Source organism: Prinia subflava, chromosome Z (assembly GCF_021018805.1).
Source record: "Prinia subflava isolate CZ2003 ecotype Zambia chromosome Z, Cam_Psub_1.2, whole genome shotgun sequence".
Lineage (NCBI taxonomy): Eukaryota > Metazoa > Chordata > Aves > Passeriformes > Cisticolidae > Prinia > Prinia subflava.
In genome coordinates this window covers 40,216,414-40,243,785 of record NC_086283.1, presented here as the reverse complement: position 1 = coordinate 40,243,785, position 27,372 = coordinate 40,216,414, and the positions used below count along the sequence as shown (strand labels likewise).

The 27,372-nt window shown below is 39.2% G+C and overlaps 1 protein-coding gene across 4 annotated transcripts in view; it reads right to left on the bottom strand.

Annotated features, from left to right (window-relative positions):
- EPB41L4A (erythrocyte membrane protein band 4.1 like 4A) overlaps positions 1-27,372 on the bottom strand; it is a 127,075-nt gene that overhangs the window by 38,279 nt on the left and 61,424 nt on the right. For 3 of the 4 annotated variants that reach the window (XM_063421796.1, XM_063421798.1, XM_063421799.1), the window contains exons 6-13: positions 27,075-27,172; positions 24,434-24,554; positions 20,249-20,336; positions 17,978-18,066; positions 17,519-17,582; positions 7,859-7,950; positions 6,865-6,941; positions 4,563-4,679 (exon numbers count right to left, since the gene is read on the bottom strand). In XM_063421796.1, the coding sequence (XP_063277866.1) occupies positions 4,563-4,679; positions 6,865-6,941; positions 7,859-7,950; positions 17,519-17,582; positions 17,978-18,066; positions 20,249-20,336; positions 24,434-24,554; positions 27,075-27,172 (746 nt within the window). Of the gene's footprint in view, positions 1-4,562; positions 4,680-6,863; positions 6,942-7,858; positions 7,951-17,518; positions 17,583-17,977; positions 18,067-20,248; positions 20,337-24,433; positions 24,555-27,074; positions 27,173-27,372 lie in introns of all 4 variants that reach the window. The other variant, XM_063421797.1, reaches the window with a different exon arrangement.

The window sequence follows — 27,372 nt, the reverse complement described above, 5'->3', positions numbered from 1 at the left end:
CACCCCTGGGGCAGTCAGTTCCAGGTGTACTGTACGCCCCTCTAGGTGAAGGCAAACTGGGGCCTGCACTCTGCTGCCAAAGCAATGGAGAAGAAGGCATTGGCAATATCGACGGTCACGTACCACTTTGCTGCCTTGGACTCCAGCTCGTACTGAAGCTCCAGCAGTCCAGCATGGCAGTGCTCAATGGTGGTGTGACCTCATTCAGAGCATGGTAACCCACTGTCAGTCTCCATTCTCCACTGGACTTACACACTGGCCATATAGGGCTGTTGAAAGGTGAATGAGCCCTACTGACCACCCCTTGGCTCTCCAGTTTTTGAATCATCTCATGGATAGGAATCACAGAGTCTCTGTCGGTGTGGTATTGCCGATGGTGTACAGTTGCTGTGGTGATTGGTACCTGTTGTTCTTCAACTCTCAGCAGACCCACAGCAGAGGGGTCTTCTGAGACACCAGGCCAGGCATTCAGTGGTCTGATGTATTCTGTCTCCACAGCAGCTATCCCAAAAGCCCAACAATATCCTTTTGGGTCTTCGAAATATCCATTTCTGAGATAGTCTATGCCGAGTATGCATGGGGCCTTTGGACCAGTCGCGATGGGGCATTTTGCCACTCATTCCCAGTTAAACTCACTTCGGCCTCCAATACAGTCAGCTGCTGGGATCCTCCTCACCCCAGAAATAGAAATGGATTCTGTTCCTACATACCTTGATGGCATCAGGGTACATTGTGCACCAGTGTCAACCAAAGCCATATATTTTTGTGGGTTAGATGTGCCGGCCATGGGATCCACACAGTCCAATAGATCAGACTGTCCCTTTCCTCTACCTGGCTAGAGGCAGGGGCCCCTATTCCTGGTAATGATGCACGTTGCTCTCTTCCTGTAAATATGTTCCTGAGGTCCCTTCAAGAAGATCACATCATCCCTTCAAGTCACATCATCATTCCTATACTGTCTGGAGTTCTGTGCACGAGAGACTGGAGCAGCGTTGACTCTAGATGAGCTCCCTTGTGGTAGGTGTCCCTCTTTTCAGTTCATGCACCCGGGCTGCTAAGGAGGAGGTGAGTTTTCCATCCCACTTCCTCGTGTCTTCTCCATGCTCTCAAAGAAAAGACCAGGGGTTACCTTGTGGAGTGTAGCCTCTCTCCCTGGCTGGGGGACACCTACTTCTAGTGGCAGAGACTCTTGTAGGTCCTGGTAAGATATGGTTAACTTCTTTTTTAAGTTCTTTCTTCAGTTTCTGATGGCCTTCTTCAATCAAGCTCTAGACTTGCTCAGCCAGCCTTGTTTCTACGGATGAGACATGGGTGTGAAAAGGGGTGGTGACAGTATTCTCATAAATTCTTAGTTTATCGACCAAGATGCCCACCCTGTCCTCACCTTCCCTCCGTTGCAGTGTTGTCAGGTAATGGGAATACGTCTCTGGTCCAAGCCATGTGAATCTCAGCCTCGTCTGCGATGCACACTGGACACCATCTGGGCTTTTAGGGAATCTTTTGTCTTCTGAAAAAATGATGTCCAGAACAGCCAATTCCCTCAGGCATCGGATACCTTGTTCCATTGTGCCCCATCTTCCTTGGTGCACCTGGAGGTCTTCTTTACAAAGGTATCTGTCCTTCACACTTGTCAGCAGTTGCCGCCAGAAGCTGAGAGTTCCTTGGATCCTCCCAATGCCCTGGTCAATGACCACATCCTGGGACAGCGATCCCAGTTGCCTGACCTCACTTCCGTCCAGAAGGATGTCATTGGCTGCAGCGTTCCAGATGCGGAGCAGCCAGGTCAGGATGGACTCGTTTGTCTGGCAGGTGAATTCCCTCCGCAGGTCATGCAGCTCACCCAGGGATAGAGAGCGAGTGATGATCTCAGGCTCTGCCTCTTCGGCTGGGTGCGAAGGTCCTGCTGCATCCTCCTCAGTCACTATGCGGACTGATTTGCTCTTTGATTTCTTCTTCTGAATGGGGGCAACTGCTACCGGTTTAGGCGGTTCCGGTTTGGTGATGGTTTGTGTGGGCATGCTGACAGTGCCTTTGGTTTCCTTCTCCTCTGTGACAGCTTGTGTGCACATGGACACTGTTGCTTTGCTTCTTTTTCCCCCTTTCTCAAGAAGACACTGCATCACACCATGTAGTGCTTTGTTTCTAAGCATGGTGCAGGCCATGCAGAGAATACAAAGCAGAACTAACAACAACATTATGTTGACCTTGGCATTCAGAGAAAAATCAGTATTTTTGAAAACTGCTGTGTCAGGCCTAAAAGGCTGGAAAAAATCATTCTTCACCCCTCCCCACAGGTCTTGCTGAAGCTCCAGACATAGCATCCTAGGTTAGGACAAGAAAACAAAATCGAGTATATATTCTGAATGATGTTAATCGCCTCGGAGGTTAGCATATAATAGAGCAATAAAGCAATCCTAATACCATACCCTCGTCTACACAGAAGTAGTAAGGCTGGCAGATAGTGCCCCATTTGCGGAAAAATATAGAGAGCTAGGTATAAGACACATGTAAGTATGATGAGCAATGTAGTAAACAGGTGTCTTCTCCAATAAAAAAATTGCAATTCTGACTTTTCTCAGTACCTCGTTCCCCATGTTGGGTTCCAAAAGATGTGCTGGTTTGAATCTAGGTTCTTCTTGAATCTTCAAGATTCGGTGATAAAGTGTCTTTTGCCCTCTGAAACATCTCACACCAGAAGCAGAAGAAGAGTCAGGAGTCGCCAGTTCAGGTTTTCCAAGGTTGTTTATTCTTTCTTATCTCATAGTTCTTTCTGTGCTCGCCAAGGTTCCTGCTGCGCCAGAGAACTCGTGGCGATTCCCCCTGGTCAGGTGGTCTCAACCCTTTTGTACCATTCCTCTGACCCAACCATTGTCCACAATGTATTCTCTATTTACAACTAATTGCCAATACCTATCACTTATGCTAACCATGTCACCGCTGCTCTAAATCAATCTCTTGTGACCCAGTACTGCAGAAGATGGAGGGCAAGAACAAGAAGGAAGAAGAACAGGTCCATGCCCTGATTCCTCCATCTTGGCTCTTCAGCCTCCATTCTAAGAAACCCCAAATTTTACTTTTTCACCCTGTGATTAACTACTACTCACTGCACAGTCTTGAGACTTGTAATTCCTCCTGGACTGTGTGCCAAGGTTTCCAACCCCCCTGTACAGACTCCAAACCCCCCTGTACAGGTTCCAAAACTCCTGCTCACGTCCCAGACCCCTCTGCCGGGGTCCCAGATCCTCCAGGACAATCAGAGAGATGCCCTGGACTCTGACAGAAAGCAAAACCAGTGAGAGACTCCAAGTCAGAAATACAATTTAATAGAAGAGAGAAAAAAAGTAAAGTAAAAGTAAAATAAAAGTAAAGTAAAAGTAAAGTAAAATAAAATAAAATAAAGTAAAATAAAATAAACGAAACGAAACGAAACGAAACGAAACGAAACGAAACGAAACGAAACGAAACGAAACGAAACGAAACGAAACGAAACTAAACTAAACGAAACTAAACTAAACTAAACTAAACTAAACTAAAAACAATAGCACAAAAAACCACTGACAGAGTCAAAAAACAACCTGACACCCTGTTAGTTAGGGTGGTAATAGCAGTCCAGATGAAGCGGTCTTGTTGAAGCAGTGACCCTGTAGAAAGCTCTGGTAGCTCTTGTCCTCTGGGAATCCAGTGGGTAAGGCCTGCTGTGCTATCCCAAATCCCAGATTATATCTGGATGGGAATGCTTGGCTCCTCCCCCTGGGCTCAGCATCTCACAGTGGGCTGATATCATTCTATGAGTCCTGCAGTGGGTCCTTGATTGCCCATTCAGCAAAGATAGCTCCCATAGGGAATTACCTATGGGTCATGGGGAGAGGCCTTGATGGCCCATTAACAGGAGATAGTCCGGAGGGAGGGGGCAAGAGAAACACTGCCCCACCTGGTTTCACCAGCTCATGAAGGTGGTGATAGAATACATACCTTGGGCATAGCTTACAGTGTAACCTAGGACACACCTGTAAAAGCCTCCAGCTTGCCATGACAGCTTCTGGGTGCAGAACAGATTTCCAGCTCACGTATCTGAAGCATGTTAAAATTGCATGGCACTCACTTCTGCCCCACTTAATATCAAAATAAAGGGATACTCTCCTTGAAATGGGAAGAGGATGCACAAAAGTGGCACCTTGGGTCAAATAGGCCAAACAATGGGATACTAACATATAGACATACAGGTATAAAATTAGCTTGCAAGAGACAGAACTCCTGAGAAAAACCATGTTCTCACTGCCTGTGAGAACCTTTCAACCTTTCAACCTTTCAACCTTTACATTAGACCTACACACATGGGGTTTTATCCTCTTTAATCCACTGCAACTTTTTTATTTTATGTGGAAAGCTGGAGGTTTCATATCCTATTAAGCTTAGATACAAATACTGACCTAAGGCAAAACACAGAATCCATTTTGAGAGATACTCAAGAACACTGCAGATGTTCTGAGTCATCTCATGATGAGAAAATGAAGCAAAAAAAGAGAAGACATCTGCCCCTAGGTCAGCATAGAAGGACCTACCTGTCTGTTGTGTTCTTTTGGGGTAGGTCTTGCTACGACTTCTTTCAATGCTCTGGTCAGGCCGCGGAAGCTGCACAGAAGGGTCTCTGGTCATTCGCAAAGATGTTTTGCCACTTCAAAACACAATAAAATCATGAGAAAGCACTTGGAATAGTTATCAAGGAGGATCCTTAGACTGAAAAAAAAAAAAGCTGTTAACTTCTCATCCCACCTCTTGTTCTCCTGTTGCGAAGCACTACTGAATTTTGTTTTGAATCATTCACTGGCAAAATCATCAACAGATTGTGTCAACCACTCCTATATTTGGCATTTTCAAGTGGAGATAAGCCACTAAAAAAAAAAGTTGGTTTTTTAGGAATAGCTTAAGATAGCACAATCTTTTCTAACCTAGAATATTCTAACATACGACTTTCTTAAGTAATATTATTTCTTCCTGAACTTTTTCTTTAAGTTTTCCTCCCAGGAAAATGTATTTAATATTGTTTACAAAAATTTAATACTGTTCAGTTCCAGTCAGTCAGGGGCTGCTCCTCTGGCATGTGGAATGACAGCCTAAAAGACTGCAAAACAAATTGTAAGAAGGACTCTCGCTAGCACAGCCCCAGATGGCAACACATTGAGTAAAAGTTTTGGTTTTTATTTACAGTAAGTTTTTTTCACCGCAAAATTGAAGTAAATTATTAAGTTCAAATAAAATCTTTTATACTCATTTTAATGTTCCTCTCAGTGTGACTAAGCAGAATATAGTGGTCATAACAAAAATCTAAAATACCTATTCCTCCCCAAAACTCCGTATTTGCTCCTTGAAACGTACTACACAAGAGAAGTAATTGTCACTATTAATTCCGGAACACCTGAAATATGATGATTTTGAAGTAAAAGCTGTTGTACTAGAAAGCACCAAGCAACTATACAGGAATTACATAAGTAGATTTTCTGAATTATGTGAATAGACTCCATGAAATACTGATAGTATTTTCACCAATAGCCCTTCGCAGATACTCAGCATTGCAGAATTTTAATATTTTCAAATTATAAAAGAATTAAATGACAAAAAAACCACCTCAAATCACAACTCTACGTCACAGTACTGTGGTGGTTTTTTGTTTGTTTGTTTGTTTAGTTAGTTTAAAGCATGCTCCCAAGTTAGCCAGAAAACTCTTCTGCTCAGCTTTGAAGTTTGGCAACCATGATAGTCCTGCACAAGACAAATGAAAATATTATGGTCCCCCCACTTACATAGAAAAACAGAGGGATTATGGTTTCTGCTCCGAGCTAAGGATGTGTACAGATACACAACATTATCACTGCTTTTGGTTCTACAATGGGCACCGAAGGCAAAAAGGGAAAACAACCAAAGTTGTCAGTTATGACCATCATCCCAACATGGCAAGCCTGATTACAGATCACCCATGACATTTATTAAAATAGGAAGACCAACTGAACTGCACCACCAACAGCAATAGCTCAAACATAGTTAACTGCTTCATGGCATGTTGTTTTTTAATTGATTGGAAAGTTCTTGCCAGTACAAAGCTTTCTTGTCCCCAGCACCAGTGCCCTCTGCAATCTGCTGAAGTGGTCCAACAGAAAAAACTCATCGGCAGTACTCTGGTAAGAATCCAGTGAACTGCAACCCATTATCCTGGATGGGGTAATGCAGGCCAGGATCCACTACAAACACAAAAGGCAGGACAACCATTACTCTGTTATCCACAGCAAGAATCTGATCATGCCAGAGAGTGTGGTAACTCACATATTCTGGATTATCAAATAGGCAAGATCTGCCTGATGATTATCAACCTGACTCATTATGATCCATATATTTCTTGCATGATAGTGGAAACAGTATTCTTTATCCACCCTTATTTTCAAGTTTACAGCATCTTTCAAGGTTTAGAGCCTTGAACATTCATTCAGCGTTGTCACCTGTTCGAGTCAGAAAAGACACACCCTCATTTTGGTATTCCCCAACTGTCAGGAAAACCTCTTTAGGACATAAAAATAATTTCAGGATTTAAAAGGAGATAATAATTTTAAAAATTGTCAAAGCTGCTCCCACTTTGGCTAGAGACTATAGCAGGCCTCAATCAGTTCTGGGGATCTAGAGAAGATCCTTATATTTATGCCGAAACTGCTGAACTCCCAAGGAGAGTCTGTTAAAATGGCCCTGATTCATCCTTTGTGTTCAGAACTATACCGGATCATATTCTGGGTGGGAGTTTTCTTTCACTGGAAGGAAAGAAGAGAAAAGGAATGAAGAAGAAATTAACTGAAGTTCAAACAATCAAAAAAATTCACCTGTACCGATGTTTATAACCTATAGATCCAAACTTGCTGACTTTTCTTGACAGTGAGTTTGATTCACTCTCTGGCACCCTATGTAGTTTGAAAAACAAAATAACACAGTAAGTTGCATAGATAGGTCTGAATTATAATCCCCTTCCCAAGTCAAGAAAAAAGAATACAAATTTAGAAAAACAAATTCTCCAAGTTCCTCTTCATCCCTACCTCCAGACAGACTGTTATGGGATTGAGAGTCTCCCAATGCCACCTGTTTATTCTTCCTATTTTGACTACAAACCTCTTTATTTCAGAGTCAAATGTAAATTGCTGGCACCAGCAGCCTTTCAGCTAATTTTGGGAGAAGGCAAACCCTACCACAGTAGTGAGACTGCAGGAGGGATTCCCAGTTCACTCATTTACAGCACTGCTAAATGCAGCCTGGAGGATTCCATCCAACAATTCCCAAGTAGACACCTTAGCACTTTTCTCTTGGTGTTTTTTGCAACAGTAAAATCAAGTGCTTTGAGATGTGCAGTACTGGAAAGATTTTATACACCTCAGTAAGTGAGCAAAATGTTATAGAAATTCAATTAATTTCTATTTAAAAAAAATAAATTCTGCGCACTGTAGAAAATAGAAATTCCAAAGGCCTCCCTTAAGCCAGTGCTGCTGCAGAAAATCTGATGTCAAATACATCAAAATCTATATGGCAACGTAAATCCTGCTATATACATTTGTGAATATTTTTGATAAAGCCTACTATATGCAATCTGAAGTACTGTTTAGAAAAGAATGCTAAGAAAAAGAAACCTGCAAACTAACCAAGTTTAAAAATATTGTTTCACATCACTGTAAGAATAGGTATTGGCTTTTAAAAGCATACTATAACCAAGAGCACAAATGTGTTTCCAGGCAGCAAGCCTTTGTTACACCACTCTGCAGGTGTAAAAAGGCTCCCACTCAGTGTAGTGGCCCTGAGGAAAACATAACCTAACTTTTGCATCACTCACCTGAAAAATGTATGGTGCTCTACACAGCATTTCCAGAGATGTTTGCATGTGACCTTGTTACGTGCTTCAAAAAAGAAGGAAGTTTCATTGCACTGAAGATAAAACAAAACAAATGAATATCATTATGGGGTATCCTGCCTTTGAAATTAATCTCATTAGTGAACACAAGAACCAACTATCACATGTCAGTCCATGCAAGGAAAGAAATCAGCATGAAGAAAAGCAGGTTCTATAATTCTGTAGAATTCTTCATTTAAAAGTGGTTCTCCTTGAAAAACAGAGAAAAGAGATTATTGTAACACCTCTGTTCCTTCATTCTTATTCATACATATCAGCCATTTTCTTAAATAAAACACACAAGTTTTTTTCAAAAATTATGCTTCTGATGTTTCTCTAATTGCAGCTCAGATGCCAATTAAAAATATTCTGGCTAACAGTATTAAAAAAGGCAAGAATTGTGGGTTTCTTATCTTATAAGTGACAGAAAGGAACTCAAGATCTGTTATAAACTAATATGAAGTAATGACACAGGAAACACTCAAAACATACATGTAGAAAAGGATGAAGGTAAAACAAAGGAAAAAACAGAAGAAGGAAAGCTTTTTTATTTTTTTAAAATGCTAACTTCAGAATAATTCAAAATGCTAGGAAAAAGCTGAAAGTCTTAAAATCCACCTTAAAATCTCTGAAGGAATACAACAACAGCCACAACAAAAGAAAAGTCAAAGCTTAAAAGCTGATCTCTGAAAACTGGCAGAGAAAAGAGAAGTGGGACACATCTAAACTATAACATACTTCCAGCAGAAAAGGAGGAGCAACAGATACATCACACTGTTTGTTTTCAACAAGCTAAATACTCAGATGTGTTCACAAAAATACCCTTCCATGTATTTTTCACTTGGTGAACTCTAGTGCTTGGTGTTTCAGCTGTGATTTGCACAAGAAATGAGCAGTCCCAGTGATGTCAGTGTGAGGGCTCAGCACGGTATGACATCTTCTGTAACAAAACTGAGTCTAAAACCATTTCACCAACGTGTGAGTGACACAGAAGATGTGATTTACATCACCCTCAGCATCTGATTTTAAACAATCTATGCCCTTGCATTAATTACACTTCTGGAGTTATAAACATACACAAGTAAAGAGCTCAGGCAAGTTTCTCCCCCTCCTCACTTGTTATTGTTTATTATTATCTCCAAGCACCTTGCAAACTGTGAATTAATTCAGTATGTTCTCTAGAATTCGAAATTTCACCTATAACAAAACCCCAGTTTTATCTCTATTAACAGCTGTCAAGCAGCCTAACAAAACCACAAATCACCTCCTCACGCAGCTTTTCCTTCACATTGAAAAAAGTAACAGTAAAACTGACAGAATTTTTCACCTGCAGTTAGAACAACAGATTTCATTCCCTGACACACACACACAAAAATTATACTGAAAGCACACACGTGAACTTATTTTGTCCCATGCCTTATTTTAGTTAAATGGGGCTGGAAGAGTCCCATGGAATAGGCAAAGAATTAAAATAATTCTCTGGGCTTCCATCAAAAGTACATTTCACTCCATGGCAAGAGAGAAGAATACAGGTAGCACACTAAGACAATGACCACCAAGAATGCTGAAACCTAGGATTCATCTGATATTGCTGTGTATATCATAAAATGACTTTCTGGTACATTGGTCTCATAATTACATTCCCAAAGTTCATTAGGTTTCATAGGGATCATCATCTCTCTGTGGTTTTCGTAAGTGGTTTAGCTTACCGCAAAAATAAGTTTAATTCATGAAAAGTAAAGGCTTCCTGAAAAATCTTGAAAATAGTCAAGGAGAAAAATCCAAAATTATTTTGGAGTCTCCCAGAGTAACAACATTGCTCCTTCTCCTCTGATGACTAGAAACAAGAGTCTACCCACTGAAAAATCATAATGCATTTTTACATTTTAAAACTTTTAAAGAAAACATGCAAAGTGGTACTTTACATTTGCTTATTTTGCACATAGCACAAAAGTAGCTTCAGATTTCATTATTTGTTTTAAATTACAATTTCTGTATCTGACTTCCATCTAATATGATTTCATATAAATCCACACAACTATACTCATCTTCAAAAGTATAATATCAAACTAGACCATAATATTGCAAAGTTGATGCAATATGATGAGTCAGTTTAGCTTCTGTTAGGAAATGACTCACTTTTAATATGCAGGGTCTTGCTCCTTCTTTATTCACTCCTACTTTTAGGCAAAGAATCCTCTGTTGCACCTAAATTTATTTAATTACATAATCTCAAAGGAAGGAGTTTCTGGGATGTGGGAAGGGAGGGGCAAAGAGAAGTCAGGTATGATTTTTTGACTTTTTTTTTTAAGAGAATTTTTAAAATAAGGTGTTTTATCTATATCTTACTGAAAAAAATGTGAGGACGAGCATTACGTATCCCTCTGCTTTTAGGTGCTTTGAACACTTGTCTTGCAGTCTCCAAAATATGCTCCAGCTAATACCGGCATTCAATGAAAGATTCCTATTGAGGAAAAAGTACTATCTGTCCATTTTGTCTTCTTTAAGTTACAGTTTTAGAGCTTTCCCAAACATAGAACAAACAGCACTAAAACACATGAAAATCAGTAAGTGACAATAAGAGGGACCATATAGTTATACTGCCAGATCATAGAAAGATTTGACCAGCAAAACAAGTTATTTTTGAATTATATTTCCATCATATGAAGGCATAATTTTGTAAGGTGGAAGAAAGTTCACCCAAGCTTGTAAGAAAAATGTTGATGATGCTGAAATATCTACACATAGTATCCAGCAATCAATGGCACTCAAGGAGGGTAAAAAAAAGAGGGGGAGGTGTGACTAACCCTATAGATCCAATTTACCAAAATGTTATGGAGCTCAGATCTGAAAAATGAAACTGAAAATTGCCTAAAAATCATGGGACAGACCAACAAGCCTTCTGATAACACACCCAGACATATTTATTTGAATTTGAAGGAAAACCATGGCCTCAAAGGAAAACTGTGGCCTCAAAACTGATGCCTGTAATAACTCAATAGCACAATTAAATTTTACTAGAGAGGTAAAAAAGCCTAAAACAGTCATCTGCATCAAAGGTGAAACAATGCATAATTCTTTCACCATGTCTCAGCTTATCTGGGAAGAATTCTGTAACTTACTGCAACCAAGTCCAGTCTGACACTGCTTACAGTACAGCCAGGTTTAGGTCTTCCTCCATACTCCTTTTAGGATTATTTAAGGCTTGTAAGAGCAGTGATTACCCTGACAGTTCATAAATGCTTACATAAAAAGTAAGCAGTATTGAAAACAGCAATACCTTTCTGGTTTAACATTTCTACGCCAAGGGAATGAATTGGTTTATATAGGTAAAGCAAGGATGGCCTCACCTGCTAAGACCATGACCTTTCCTTTCCAATAAAAGACAACATTTTTAGCATTTTGAGCATTGCAATCTCCTACAGGTACTTCGTGTCAGCTGGGTGTTTTGCTTATTGTATTTTTACTAACGATTTATAGAAAATGACACTTCCAAAGCCATTCAGTGCTGTTTGGTGCCCCATAAGGCTCCTCTGGCTACTCATCCTGCTGCTTTTAGAGTGCCCAGTGTAGCAAAGGTGAGGCATTGAAAATCATTAATTGTTTCCAGAGCAGTCTTGGCTGTCTGCACACTCTGAAGACCTCTCTCCTTTCAACCATCTTGGTGTTTGTCTGTTCTTTCAGGAAGCCCATTTTGCTGACCGAACAAGTAGAAAACCACTTATTTTTGTATGGTTATTTTCAATCCCATCTGTGATTTGCAGGAGCAAGGGAAGGGCAGGATAATGTGACCAGAGGCTGCAAAAGTACCCTTGCAGCAACAATCACCCGTCAAGCTGTGGGAGGGTGCCTCCTCCTAACCCTGAGAAAAGCAAACACTGAAAAAACGTGTGGATGACCAGTACATATCCCTCTGCTTTTAGGTGTTTTGAAAACTTGTCCTGCAGTTTCCAAAACAGCTAATATTATGCTACAGCTAATACTGCTAGAATCTCACCAGCATTTTTACCCACAGGAGGAGAGACAGACTAGCACAGTGGATACAGACAGCTTGTCTACACTACAAGCTTATACACAGATGGACAATTGTTATAGATGGGTAATGCGATGGGTAATTGGCTCTCACAATTAGGGGATGAATATTATGTGTGTTAAGAGAAGTTTTATTGATGTATAGTTAAGTTATTGTGGTATGTTCTCCCCACAGCCCTCTTTCCCCTCCCCCTCGTATTACTGTCACTGGACAACCTTGGTAGTCAGGGCATTTGGGGGGAGGGCAGGCTTGTTCCTAGGAGGCACAGCTTGGCAACACCTGTCCTCCAGTCCAGTTATAAGGAGGTGATCTCCACCAATGGACAGCAAAGAAGAGGCTGACTGACATGACTCCAGGAGGGGCCAGGGGTATAAAATGCAAAGCATCCATTTTGTAGATGAGGACATGGCAGTTTAGTCCTGTGCTCCCAGCACTGTAATTTTTCCTTATTCAGTCATTTTGCGGTATTTTGTTGAGATTTAACAAACCTTTGAAACTTTTAAAAGTGAGCATCGTTCCTCACACACTGAAGCCCTTCTGTTTTAAGGTGGCTCCCAGACCAGCCAGAAGACTGGTCTGGCAGGGCCTGTAAGACCTCCGCTAGAGAGCTGGGAATCCGAACAGTGCTACACCCCAATACCCACACCTCTCAAATGAAAGATTGAAAGTATGTTACAAAACCCTTCAAAGGAGACAAGTCAGAAGGGTCATTGCTCTGCCTAAGCACGGAACACCCCTGAAACTAGCACAAGTTCAGAAGTGCTTGGCAAACAGCTTCCTGCTTGTTTTGCCATGCCAGCCTGATTACACAGCTTTCAAGCTCAGAGCTGCTTTGTGCCCAGCTAGCTCAGTTCCCAGCCGGGGCAAGCTCAGCTCCACCTGGAAGAGAAGACACACTTAAAATAAGAGCTCTTCCCTCTGGGGGCCAGAAGATCCTCTGTTCTTGGAGTTCATGGATTACTCCCAGGATAAGAGGCCTCTGACAGTAGATTTACACCCATTCCAGGGAGCACTGAACCTGCCCACAGAGCAAAAATTATTCCAGAACCTCTGAGTCAGAGAAGGCTACCCTAATTTAGCTACCCTAATTTACAAGACATTTATGGGCTCCCAGCAATGCAGGCTCAGAAAATGAAGAAGAAAACCCCAAAACCGTAGTAGAAACCTGGCCAGCACACACACACACACACTCCTCCCAATCACAGTGAGTGCTAATTTTACGTAAGGAGGGATCTTGCCCCATTACAGGACACACTGCATGTACACACACTACACCTGCACATGTAACAAAATTATTAACACTGGCTCTGAAGCTACTGCTTCAGAACATTATTTTTTGCCAGGTTAGGCATATATCTGAGTACCATCAGCTGTTAATTCCAATAGAAAGTATTCTGTCTTTATATATTGACATATGCAGACAAATCACAGCTTGTGTAAGAAACAATGTACTCTTACTGAAGGTCAGTCTTTAGGAACATTATACCAAGTTGACAATTAAAATTGATAAAGCTCTGCCAGTTGCATGTCAACATGGAAACACACATATCTCAACTTTATATTACAGCAATTCAAAAATACTAAGGAAGAATTAGAAAAAAAGAAAGCTGACAGTATCACCTTAGTATCAGTGAATTTAATTTTATGCAGGTTTATGCTTGATTCTATCTTACAGTCCTTCTACAATGGCTCAAAAAGTGATTAAGACAAGAAAACCTCCAAGCAACCAAAACTGTTTAATATAACACATTAATATCATTGTGCTTACTCACCTCCACCCTCTATTATCACTCAGAGTTAAGTGGGTGCAAATGCAAATGAAACAAAAAGTAATTTGCAATTCTTAAACCATAAGAAAGATCAAACTGCTGTTTTTGTCTGGAAACTACACATATGATAAATTCGACTTAAGACTGAGAGTAACATATCTTCAAATCCTGTTCAGTCTTCCCAAGAAATTGCAGGAACAAAAAATCAATTTAGAAGTTCCTGGCTAGAACTTGTAACTCAAGACAGTATATAGCATTTGATAGGAAAAGAAGGGGTACAGCTGAACCACCTTATTAATATAATTATTTTTCAGAATTATGACACTTATGAAAAGCAGATTAAAAAGTATATTTACAGTGTTTTATGGACTATTTAAAAGAAAAAAAAAGTCTGTATTTACACAAGTTTTAGCCACACAAAATGGGGAGGATTATGTAATTCGGAGTTGTATCAGTGGTTGGTATTACTCCTGAAGAGTCATTACCAATTTTGCCTTGTGAATTCAGCCTCTTCACTTGAATATGGAATGCTGCAGAGGAACGCACAAAAATGTGTAAATCATTTTAACTGCACAGATTGGGAGATTGTAACCAAATTTCAAGATCTCTTAAAAAAAAAATCAGAATTCAAAAAGACCCTTCTCTTACAGCAAAAACGACAAAAGCAAAGATTTCTGTAAAGCAAAAGCAATGTGCAAAGATTTGTTTTGCACATTGAATTCCTTCTGTTTTGTGAAACAGGAAAAGTAAGAACAGAAGATTTGCATAAACCCTGCCAAGGAGTGAAATCATTCACATGCATGTTCAGACACAGAGCAACTAAAGTAAAAGGCATAGCTACAAAAAACACCACCGAGCTGCAGGGAAGAGCACAATACTACTTGGTACCTACAGGCAAAAAAGCTTCACATCTCCCACTGATGCCTATTATTACATTTACGTTCCCAGCCTACACAGTCAAATAAAGTGGGTTTTTCTCTGTTTCCTTTCATGTCCCAAGCTGAGAGAGAAATCTAGGAAGCAGGCTGTGCTCCTGACATGGGGAAACACAGGAGGTATGCTGGGCACTCCTTCCACTACTCACTTCCACATAGAGCATCCATTGTGATCAAGCTCTCTTTTGCTGCTGGAGAGGGGAGATCTTTGGCAGCCACCTATGTTACTGGATTGTTTCCAGCAAGGTTGCTCAACAGACATGCTGCCAGAAACTGTGCATAGGCATTAGGTGGATTTCTCAGTTTTCTGAGAAATAAGTTTCTTTAATCTTCAAAAATTCTTGGCAATTTTTTGTCATGTTCAGGGAATGTGAACATGTGTAGTCCTTGCAGGGGAAGGGTTCTGAATTTCATGCTGATACTTAGAGGTGCCAGGAAAGACCTAACTCATTTATAACTCAGAATTCACAGCTTGGATTCATGCAGGGGACAATGAAATACTGATTCAGTGATTAACACCACTGAAAAAGAGCTTCAGTCTCACATGTCCATGGATAACCAAATATTAAATGCAGTACTTTGTTTATGAAGGGACAACAGCAATGGCCTTAGGGAGGAAACGTATAATACAAGCAAAATAGTGAAAGATAGAACCAAAATGCTGATAGTCATGCTTGTACAGAATAGCAACAGATGTGCAGGAAAAAATATGAGGCAGCTAAATATACAGGAATTATTTTCATGGAAGAGATATGAAGAAGTAGAAGAGGTTACACTACAAAATAGAAAAGCCAAAGCAACTTACTTTATTATAAGACACTAAGCAATAACATCTTCTGCTCAGTAAACATCAAGTTTATGAAAAGCAAAGCAATGTAAACAAGAAAATGAGCAACCATAGGTTTGGCTGACACAGACATGCAACAGCATGGAATTTAGGTAGTCTGAAGACATGAACTTGTACATTAGACAGTCATCTGTCAAGAAGATCAGGACATCCATTTCCACCCCTTGAGTGGGAAATACACAGACTCTTCTGGTGTGGTTGAAAAAAATTCAGACCAATCTCAGCAAGCAAGAGAGATTGCTTTTTTTAATTGTAAAAAAGTTACCACAACTTTTTTTCACAAGAAACTGAATCCAGAGGAAGAGCAACACTTTTCTGGTACTAAAGGCACCAACAGCTTCTTCTTTATGAACAGTAAAAGGTGACAGTCAGTGTGAATAAGGGTAGCTGGTGTGTGTGGAAACATGAATCAAAATCCACCCTATGGAGAGTTTTTACAATGTATGGAAAACATAACTCACACAAAGCACTTGGTTCACTAAGAAATAATCTGCTCCATTACATGGTAGCTCCTTCACTTTATTCCACAAAATTCAATTTAAAGACATGGGAAAGTTCCCAATATTTCTGCTCCTCCTGAATCTCTTCTGGAGCCCTCTACAACTAACAGGAAACACACAAAACATTCCAGACTTGGTATACCACATCTATACAAGGAAAGTATTGATTCTTTGGGCTGTAAAGTGATATTCCAGGAGGGAGGACGACATATTTATGGCATATTTACTCTCCTCTAATATATTCATGTGTCATATGGGTGGACAAAGTGATAGCATTTATTCCAAAAAACAAGAGGAATAAAATAAACTTGTGAATTAGATTTTTTTAAGATTATTGGAACATACATCCATAGAAATACACAGATGAGATTTTCCTCCTCTGTGTAGAACAACATAAATTGTTAGGACAAATTTAATCCAGACACTGAGGTTACTGTCTGCTTATTCTAATACATAATTTTGTTCAAAGTACCCCCAGACTGTTAAAAAAAGCAAAAAAGATTTTTTTGTGCCATTGTGGTCTTTCCTGATCTTCTTAGGATATGAAGTGCTGTAAGAAATACCTGAGATTAGTATTAGTTACAAAGGCAAATTTAATGAAGGTACACACTCCTGTACTTACTGTTCTCTTCAACTATTTCCTAGAAATACCTGTCAAGGCTTGAAACTACCAAGCTCTGTCAAAATGTTTGCCTTACAATCACAATGGTAAGAGTTCACCAGCCATCAGTATTTACAGTCTCAACTTTTCCAAAACCTTCCAGGTTTTCTGCTCAGCATGTTAAGCCTTTGCAAATGCACATGGTTAAAACAAAATCTTTGGAAATGTGTCATCAAACAGAAGCTACAGCTTCACTTCCAAGCAATTCACTCCAAGCCAAACTCGGACTTGTTTATACATGAACTATCACTCACTCTTTGCATGAAACATGGTGAAAAGTTTTCTTGACCTTCTTCCAGCCTTTAAATAACTCTCCTATTTCAACAAACACACCTTCAGAAATAAAATTCCCATATATTACCACACCAAATATAAATAAGCCACTTGCGAGTAACAAAGGAAAGATTTGCCAAGACATCTGCAAAGACACAAGAAATGCTGTCCATAACAGGAACAAGACAAATGTCCTCATGGAAAAACCACAGATGTGACTGACAACCATTGGAAAGATCAACAAAGATACATAGATAAAAATGGTGAAGGGTATGTTTGCCAGCAGGTTAATATTATTTAAAACTATAAACTATCAGACTTTATAACACTATAAACTTTCATGTTCCAAAAAGACATACAAAGTATTTTCAAAAAATAATTCAGCCAACTAAACTTATAATTAAACCAGACAGGAAAAAACCAGACAGTTTTGTGCCTGACAGCTTTGTGAGGTTCCCTTCACCTACATTTTGTTTCATACAGTGAATTTCAGTAAAACCAATTAGACTTTGACAGACTAAATTTCTATCTTCATTAGATCTAAAATTATTTTTTCAATCTTTTCAGGCCTAAGTAAAAACTTACATCTTTTCCCAGGACTCGAAGTTCAAACTGTGTTTCCTTGAAGTGAACTTTCGTAATTCTAGGCCTGTAATATTGACAAAAAAAATCAGACAGAACTTCATGAGCTTTTAATTTCATGCATAATAAAATATGAAGTTGTATACATTTGCATACAAAGACCAAAAAAAAATTCACAGTCAGATTTATTTTTCAGGTATGCCCCAGATGTCAGCAGGCAATTAGTGATATGTAAACATTTCGGCAACATTTACCATGAGTATGGTAAAGGTGATCTACTGTTTTCAACACCTGGATTATCAAAGAATTAAAAATCTGCATAATCCAGAGAAATATTAAGAATTCTGTGTATACTTTTTTCTATTGCTATGAGTAACCTTTCAAATAGATAGCACAAATCACACACTTGCATACAACATTGTTATTGTTTTAGTGCAGACTGCACATTTAAATAATACGTACCAGAAATACTTTCCTACTTGCTTTTTATTCTTGTAGACAACAACTCCTACAGGTGTTAATCCTAAAAAGTATTCAGATTTGTTTTCACCCTAGAAAATAAAAGTCTATGTCATTCCTACATAGTTGCAAGTAGCATCACAGTGTCAGTAAGATCCTGTGAGAAATTCATCCTGGTGACTTGAATATACTGTTTCACTCTCTGTACAAAAGAGAAAATCGTACTTGAACTACTGATGAAAACTGCTGTATGAAAATTTGTAGTTCTAGGGGGAAAGAGGCAAGAAAGAATGGCAGTGAGGGAAAGAATGGGAATTTCATGCCATGGTGAAAAACAAGAATACCTTTTTTTTGTTTTCTTACTGAATTAATTTTTACTATTTGGCAAATGGCCAAAACTCAGAAACTGAACTCCTTATTCAGGCATGAATGCAACAGTTATCCCACCTTTCAGCTGAAAGTAAATGGTGATTTTTCACATAGCTGTCTTCCCCCTCCTAAAAAAGTGTCAGCTGCTGCTGCCTCCAAGTGAAGTAGCTCCTTTGGGAGAGTCAAGCTTGTTTTTCTGTTGTTCAGAAAGAGCAATGGCATGCAGGGAACAGCCACATACATCAAGTCCTCTGAAGGAAACCATTCTGTAAGTCAGGATACAAATCTCAAACTGCACTGGGAAAGAAAAGGGTGAAAGCCCTGCTGCTAAGTGGTAGAAGGCTCCCACCTCCCCTATTTAGGGTCAATAACCAAAACTAGAAGCAGCTTACAGTTTAAAGAGTGCAAACCCTAGTGTATGAGGTTAAAAGAAAGTCAGCTGGAAAAGCTCTTTCACCTTCCTACTTGAAGCAATGAGGAAGAGCCCTGCAAGCTCTAAACCAGCAGAGCACGGACAGCAAAATTATCAGCTGTGAGAGAGACTGACTTGAGACACTGAGAAAGTGTCCTGTGTGATTACAGGGCTGACAAAGGTCAAGCACACCTAACATGCTCTGCCTGTGCTCCTCGATGAATTAACAGCTAAAGGCAACCTAATTTTTAATATGACCAAAAGAGGAAAATAACTGCATATTGTCATGTGTGCAGCTTCAGTCTCAAATGAGGGCTTCTGCTGCTGTTGTAATTTAAGTAGGAACAGTGATGTTCACAGGTTACCCAGGCAGAGATTTCATTGCACAACAACAGCAAGTTATGAGGCAAAAAAAATTCCAGACTGTATGAATGTAACATGATTTTGTTTGTTCATGTTAGGTCTTGTTCCAGTAACTCCCCAGCTTTCCATGGGTGGGAGGGGAACAAAGCCTGGGATATGAATACAATTAAGCCATAGGGTGCATTAAAAGGTACTTTATATTGCAAGCTACACATTTTTCAGGAGAAATACATATTTAATCTTCAGCTAGTATCTTGAATTCTTTATTTTCTTTCAAGTAATTTTGCAAAGTACTGATATCTAATTCAGTGAACTATCTATACTGCAACTCCCCATTTAAACTCCTGATTTTCTTTTATTAAAAACAAAAAAACCCTCCAAAAAACAAAACAAAGCAAAACAAAAAACAAACAAACAAAAAAAAAACCAAAACACCCACTCCACCCCAAAACCCAAAAAAACCCCCCAAAAACCTGCCATAGGCAGAATAATTCAAACAAGGTAGAATGATGTTTCCACCAGGAGCACATAACCTCCAGGTGGTGACTTGGATTCAATCCCAATATACATGCTGACAGACAAAAGAAATGGAGGGGTTTTCTGAGACAACAGAACAGACAACAGACAAGTTGCAATCCTGCATGATACAACATGGGAAAAAATGGAAACATACTCTGAATCTTTAGTAAAACCTCGACAACAAATACTTTAAAAAGCCAGACATGCTACTGCTACTCCACCCTAATTTTTGCAATGGTATTGAAAAGGTTTCAGGACTCACTTGTTCTTATTTAAATGAAAATAATGTGCAAATTCTTCTGTCAAAAACAACGGTGATAACCCTCACTCATGTCTCCTGACAGTTGCACAAATACTTCTATTCTATCTGAATTGTTTTTATCCAGAGTATAACTGATTGGTTTTTATAGGCGTAACACAATCCCAGCATTTAATCTGAAAATCATTAGGCTTTTATACGTATGAATAACTGAAACCTCACCACCTGTAAATATGTGTTCCTTTGCATTTCTTGAGTAGTGTTCCCTTTTCAGCTATCCTGTGGCAACAAAACTATCTAAGTACTGTTTCACATATTAGTGCAGTAATTATTTTTAACAGTTAACACTTACATAAACAGGATGGAGATCCACTCCATACATTTCCAGAGATTTTGCCACACCTAAGTAGTTCACTTCTGCCTCAGCCGGAACTAGACCCCTGTAAACACAATTATTTGTAAAAATCTTGCAATTCCAATCAACATATCAAAATAGATCATATTAATAAACACAGTTTTCTAGACACATAAGCAGCCATTCTTACCAGTTTTTTAGGCTGTCATTGTCTTTTCAACACTGGACTTCTTATTCCAAGTAAGATTAGATCTCTAGTGGTCTCCTACCACAGACATATATGCTATTATATATAAAGTTTGCCTAATGCAGTGGCTAACTTCTTCCTTGCTGTCACAAACTCCACACATTTCATTTTTCAGCTTCAATATGCAAAATGACTTTTTTACCCCATAATTACATTATTATTAATAAAGCAGGAATAGTATGAGTGGTTGGAGTACTATTTCCTCATAGCAGTACTGAAGCTCCTGAAAGCAAGGCTCATAACTTCAGATAAATTATTACTTCTCCATAAAATCTTGCCTGTAGTAAGTCACACCAGCTGGTGGTACCCAGGTCTGCTACATTGAAAACAAGATTTGGAGTCTCTCTCATAAGATTAGCCATTTCAAAGATCCTGCATGCCTTCCTAGCTATCAGTCCATCAGTTGAAAACTATCACTGGCAGGAAACAACTGGGAAGACTGGTGAGGGAAAAATCCTGGCTAGTAGGAACAGATTTGACATTACTGACAATGGATTTATTTTCAAAAAGTACAAAACAACTGAATAAATTTAAAACCTTGTCTTCAGAATTTAATTTGCTCTTTCCTTAATATCTATCACTGATATAAAACAAGATTCTCTTTTGCAAGCTTGAAATAGTTGAAGCCATGTTATAATTTTCACTTCTTTTCAGTAATTCTCCGAAAGCAACTGGACGGTTATTGGGAAAGTACAGCACATCTTGTAAAAATATCAGCTCAAAAGATGCATATCCTGCTTCATCCTGTTGGTTTCTTGGGGAACTACTTCACTGGATGTGTTACCTTTCAAATTCAAGGTGTGAAGTAGAGCATTCTACATTCAACATTTTGACCAAAAATCTGGAAAAGTCCTGCAATATGCATATTCTTGCTTCTTGTGTCACCATTCTCTCTAGCCAAGAAGTCACTATCCAGGTTTTCCCAACTTTGTCTTATGGTTGACAAAGAAAAAAGAACTTCCAAGGTCAAAGACGTGGAACAGCAGTGCTAACATGAATGCAAAGGTATTCAAAGGCATTTAAAATTACTTCTTTGTATGTGGGAGATGGACTGCTTCAGCTCATCTTATCTGTGTAGCAGCACTACCAGTTTTCCAGGTGCTCTTCTCTCCAAGGACACCTGGAAAAGCAGCAGACCTGAAGCTTGTAAGAGAAATCTCTTTTTTCAGATCCCAGTAGATGTGTCATTCATTATCTGTATTCAGAACATGCAGAACAGTGGATATTCAGCACATCAGTAATGTCACATATGTCACATCTTTTATACATTTTTGCTGTAAAAATTTTCTCTGCAGCTTGATTTTTCATCTGAAGTCTTGTGAGTAGCTCTCAGAAAATGTAAGCAAAATGTTTACAGGGGCTGTATTGTCTCACAGAGTTCACAAGCAGGCAGAATACTAGTCCTGAGCAAAGTGGATTACTCCATTACTGAATTAGTGCTAGAATACAACACCAATTTAAACCCTGCTGTTAGTCTTTCCTTACTGACCAGGCATAGGGAAATGCTGGTGCACTTATTCCTCTATTTCCACCTGCCTCTGAAAGGACCAAAAGGCTCAAATGTCAAATAAATGTTTGTATTTGAGTGTATTTTTATAAGTACTTTCACAGTAATACATCATATTTTAGAAAACAAATTTGCAAAAATATTGAAGGAAGCAAAGATGTGGCCTGGAGCTTCTGAAGGAAGCAGATGGAAGCCAGAGGTAGAAGTCCTCCCGAAAGCAGATGGAAAAGCCAGAACGTGAAAGGATGAAGGACTGTCAGGGACAGAAAGAACTCCTGTTAGTACAAAGGGTGTTTCATTTTTATTGTGTGTAACAACACAAACTCTCCTCAGCATCACACATCCCAAAACTAAAGCAGTCTTTGCCAGTGGGAATGACAGGGCTGGCAAAGTGACAGCTATGCAGCTAGCACATAGACACACACACCCCTTTACATGGACAAAGGGCACCTGAGTGCCACTTGAAGCCCTAAACAACCTCTAAAACTAACTTTTAAAGCTAAATATGAGGGGCATTTTTGCTTTGCTTGTGCCCCACTGGCAGCATGAAATGTTGATTCAAAACACAGCAGTAGCTGACTTGCCAAGCACTAGTCAGTGGCAGATCTCCCGCAGTCTGAAACAGGCACTGTCAGGAGTGCAACACCAGCTCTCTTGTCTGCACTGAGGGATTCTGTCTCTCCTCCAGCACCAAGTGTTTGCTCTCTTCATGCGTGAGCCCCAAAGTCACTGCTTGATCTTGCAGACATGCCTGACAATGTCAGGTCATCTCAACACTGCTCTGACCTTGGAGCTGTCATGCTGGTGTGTAGATGGGACAACAATCACAGTAGGCAGGCTGCAGAGTGAGAAACCCCCTCCACCGTCTTCCCTCACCTTCCTTGCTTTAGAAACTTTCTCAAAAAATTTCATCCTTACTGAATCTCCAAATATCTATTGTGCTGTGTAAAAACCCCAAACCTGAGAGAAAACCAGTTTTTCTTGACATAACCAGGAGAAGGGACAACAGTGCCACAGCTGTGCTGAAGAACAAAGAAAAAAAACAAACACCAAAAAAATCCCCCACCGACATGAAACCGCCACTGTGTTTCCATGCTAGGATCCAGAAAGAATAAAACAGTTCTTCCAAACCACAAACCTGTGTCTAAAATGTCTCTGGCTGATGAGACAATTTGGGATGCCCTCCTCCATTATAGCTTTACATTTCTTAGCTGAAGAGACTGTGGTCACCTGTGTGGAAATCAACGCTGGTAGTGCTGGTGGTAACAGTTGAGCTGAAGTGGCAAAGAGTATGCCTTGGCTTTCCTCTTTGTTCTGATGCTGCTAAATAAATCCCTGAAACTCAACTGCAGCCAAGCAGCAGAACAGTACCAGAGCTCCAGATCAGTAAGTGTTATGACAGTGATCACTTGCCTTCACAACCACTGGCTTCTGAATCTAAGGACTACAGAAACTTGAGAGAGAGAAATGAAGGCTGCTTTGTTCACAGCAATTCATCTCAAGTCTCATGTCTCACAAACCACTTCTGTGACGTTGAACCAAAGTAGCTAGCTGTGACTCAGTTTCCTCTCATTGGAATGGAATAAAAAAACTTTTTTACTTCATAGAGCTATATGTAGTAAGTTTTCTCAAATGCATCAGTTAATATAAGGCTGTCATGCAGCCACACAGAAATAATTACTGACAATAGACTCTCTTCCCTGGAAGAGAAAGCTTAGGTCAATGTGGCAATTGGCATAGACTCCAATTACTGGAAAACTTTTCAGAGAGCAGCTGTGACCCTGAGTTAATACCTATTCTCATTAAACAAGACACATATAACATTAACACACAATGCTACAGGCAAAAATTACTTAACCTTTTTATCTAGACTGTGGCTTCTTTATAGCAAGAGAATCAGGAAATTTTGATCTACTACAAGATGGGTGACTGATTCTCGTTGCATTACTTTGACAAAGGCTGTGATGAACACCCTCGTGAAAGAGTCCTTACTGCTCTCATCTTCATAAATTGTTGTATCATAATTGCACCTAACTTGGATTTGTTAGAACAAGCTTCTTTACACTTACCAGGAACATTAACTTGGAGATAAGCAAGTAAATGTCTATTTTGGCTCTACATATGGCAATGTATGGCAATATGGCAATGGAATTTCTGGCGTATGTTTTATTAAAACTGATGGCTCTGAAACACCCGTACCTAGGTCTGAGACACCTCACATTTCCAATCATTGTCCTACTCAGTTCCTAAAAGAACAGCTTCAACATGTAACATCTTTTCTGCTTCTGAGAGGTATAACTGGATTCCCTGTGTCCTTTTCTTAAGTGTAGAAACCTCCATTCTGCACCACAGATTGTTCCTCCCCACCTACCTAGCGTCCCTGAGTCCGGTATTACCTGCCAAATTCTCAACAGAACTGAATTCTTACATCAGAGTCTTGTGTATCCGCTCTATGGCCTCCTCCAGCTCTTCTTTCTGGTCAGGGACAAAGCGGTACTCGGAGACGTAACCTGCGGTGTGCTTGTACGGGTCGTAGTCCCCCAGCTCAGCTACAGGACACAATGAGAAAGCAAAGGTCACCTGTGCTTTTTCTCAAAAAATGCGTTATATAATCCAGTGCCCAGCCACTGCTTTCTAATTGACAGCCAGTTTAATTGGCAGTCAGACAAAGAAAAAAGGAAAAGAACAGAGAACTTATCACACCCACACACATAAAACCAAGAAAAAATTGTCTTCACGCATTTTAAAAGATTTAGAAAGAGCTAGAACCTTTGACTGGAAACCTACTGTTTCTACAGGCCAGGAAAAATTTTGAAAAGATTTAGAAAGAGCTAGAACCTTTGACAGGAAACCTACTGTTTCTACAGGCCGGGAAAAATTTTGACCAAGCCAGCAAAGTTTAAATTCAATGGCATTGAGTATTTGGCAGTATGTGCCAAACAAGTGTAGAAAAAAAGTCTAGTTTTGTAGTATCTCTCTCATGATAAACTGCAATATTACTGGCAGAACCGATCCATGCTATTGCTGGGACTTTAGCATAAGCTGGGAATATGAATGAAGGTAAATATCCTGAGACTCCTAGAGGGAAGGTCCTCTAATGGTAACTGTTTCTTGTGAAGAATCACAAGCTTTCCTTTTCAATAAAATATCAGTGTATTTCCAGGATATCAAATTCACTTCTAAAATAAAAACAACTTTCAAAAGACTTTTCTTAAAAAATAATATGATGAATAGCCCATGTAATTTTCTTTGAAGCAACCCTGAATTTGTTCACATTAGTCATGTCTGTTCATATGTTGTAACATAATAATAAAACAAATATGGCCAGAACTCACATCTACTGATCTTAACTACCATTGCGCTTATCTAAGAAGCTCTGCAAAAGTTAGTATTTCAATTTTTTTTATAACCCTGGGTAATGTCTGTACACTGGGTTTCTCTGAGAAAGACTTTACAGGAGCTTTCTATCCAATGCCCACTAAGCCAAAAACATAGCCAGAAGGAGGCTTCAAGAGCCAAGAAGGAAAAGACTCATCTAATTACTGATGTTTCTTTCCAAAATGTTGAAATGACACTGCTAGAAAAAGATAGTGATCTGCTCAGTAGGGATGTTAAGAAGTCTCACTGGAAAATCTCCATAAAAATTATGTGTTCAGTGTCTGAAACAGACCTTTCTCAGGTGTTTTTACATATTTGGAACAACTGCAAACCCTAAATACAAGGATGAAGTTTTTTATAGAGCCCATGGAAATGCACACCTCCTAGTACCTGGACTAACTTTAACTCACTGTATGTAACCTTGGCCATGCTTTAACTTTTCTCTCGCCCATAAACTTTCTCATTGTTTTCCAACAAAATATTTGAGATTCAAATTACAGGAACAGGACACTATACCAAAACAACAGCTCTCACCAGCTTACAAAATTACTAAAGGACATGAATTTACTCTTTTTAATCATTTCTCATAATAAAATGAAGATGCTACCATCATTGCATATTTTCCTGCTTCAGCCTTGCAGTATTTTTTCAGGGAAGGCATGTCTACCAGTGAAGTGAAATGTGCATTGCAAACAATTTTTCTGAGGATGATGTCATATTTCTTAGAGGGCAAAATTAAGTAAAAAATAATTCTATGCAAATAAATACTGCCTGAAATTTTAGCTTTTCAGATGCACATATAATCCACCATGAAATCCTGTATTATGCCCATTCCCATTTCACACACAAGTTATTCTGCCTTGTCATTCTAAAATGTATATAAAAGGAGGAGTATTTTTTATGTTATATTAAGTGTTGTTGAGTCATACTTTAACACCAATAATACAAAGAATGTTTTCTTGATATGTATCACTTTAGACAAATCTAAATTTAACACAGAAGAAATTGCAGATAGAGGTCCCAGGATGGCTCTTCACACAATTTTTGGTTACCAATTGTGTTTGAATGTAGATCTTGCGCTGTAGTGGAAAGAGAAGAACAGTTCCAGTAGACAGACAACTCCTTTCTAATTGATTGCTAATTCTATTAAGGAAGCAGGATATAACATCTACTTCTGAAAAGATCTCTATAGATAGATGAATGTAGATAAATACTAAATAAAATTAAAATTCTTCACTTCAGGTCAAATCACGTCCTCCCATTAAGTAAACATGCATTCATACAGACATAATGTAATTTTTGAGATAATATTTTATTTCCCAGATTTTGTGATATGAGGCTGCCAATAGCCTTTGAAATGTGTAAATCTCTTGATGAAGGTTTTGTCATACTCTTCATGTAATCCAAAGTCATAAAGTCTTGAGTACTTTTTAACATATTCCCCAGCAAAGCAAAGACTGTTTAGGAGAGTCTTCAAACTGACTTAAAGTTTCTTCTTTACATTAACTTCCATATTGCATTATCCATTCAGAATGGTTATTTATTTACAGCTCTTTAAGTGAAATCAGTCACACTACTTCTGTTTGTACATGAATGCATAAAGTGTTAATGATCTCTTCAAGTCATCACTTAAAATTAATCACAACGCAGGATTGAAAGAAATAAGCTCTCATTGGGCCAGGAGAACTTACACTGAATGATGTATGCTCCCAGCTGTGCTGCAGTGTTGATTGGACAAGGCAAACGGCCCTGAAGAACATCTTGCTTTACTTGCAAGAAAAACTGATACCTAAAACACAGAGATAGAACAAAGTTGTTATTCCAAGTCCAATTAATATTACATAATCATCCTATTTACTGTGCACATACCATGTACCATAACTATGTGACAGTAAATACCTGTATTCCTCTCTGAATGACTTCCAATATTGGCCCTGAAGTAACAACTAAGATTAAGCCAATGAAAGAACCCAGGAAAGGGAGCACTCC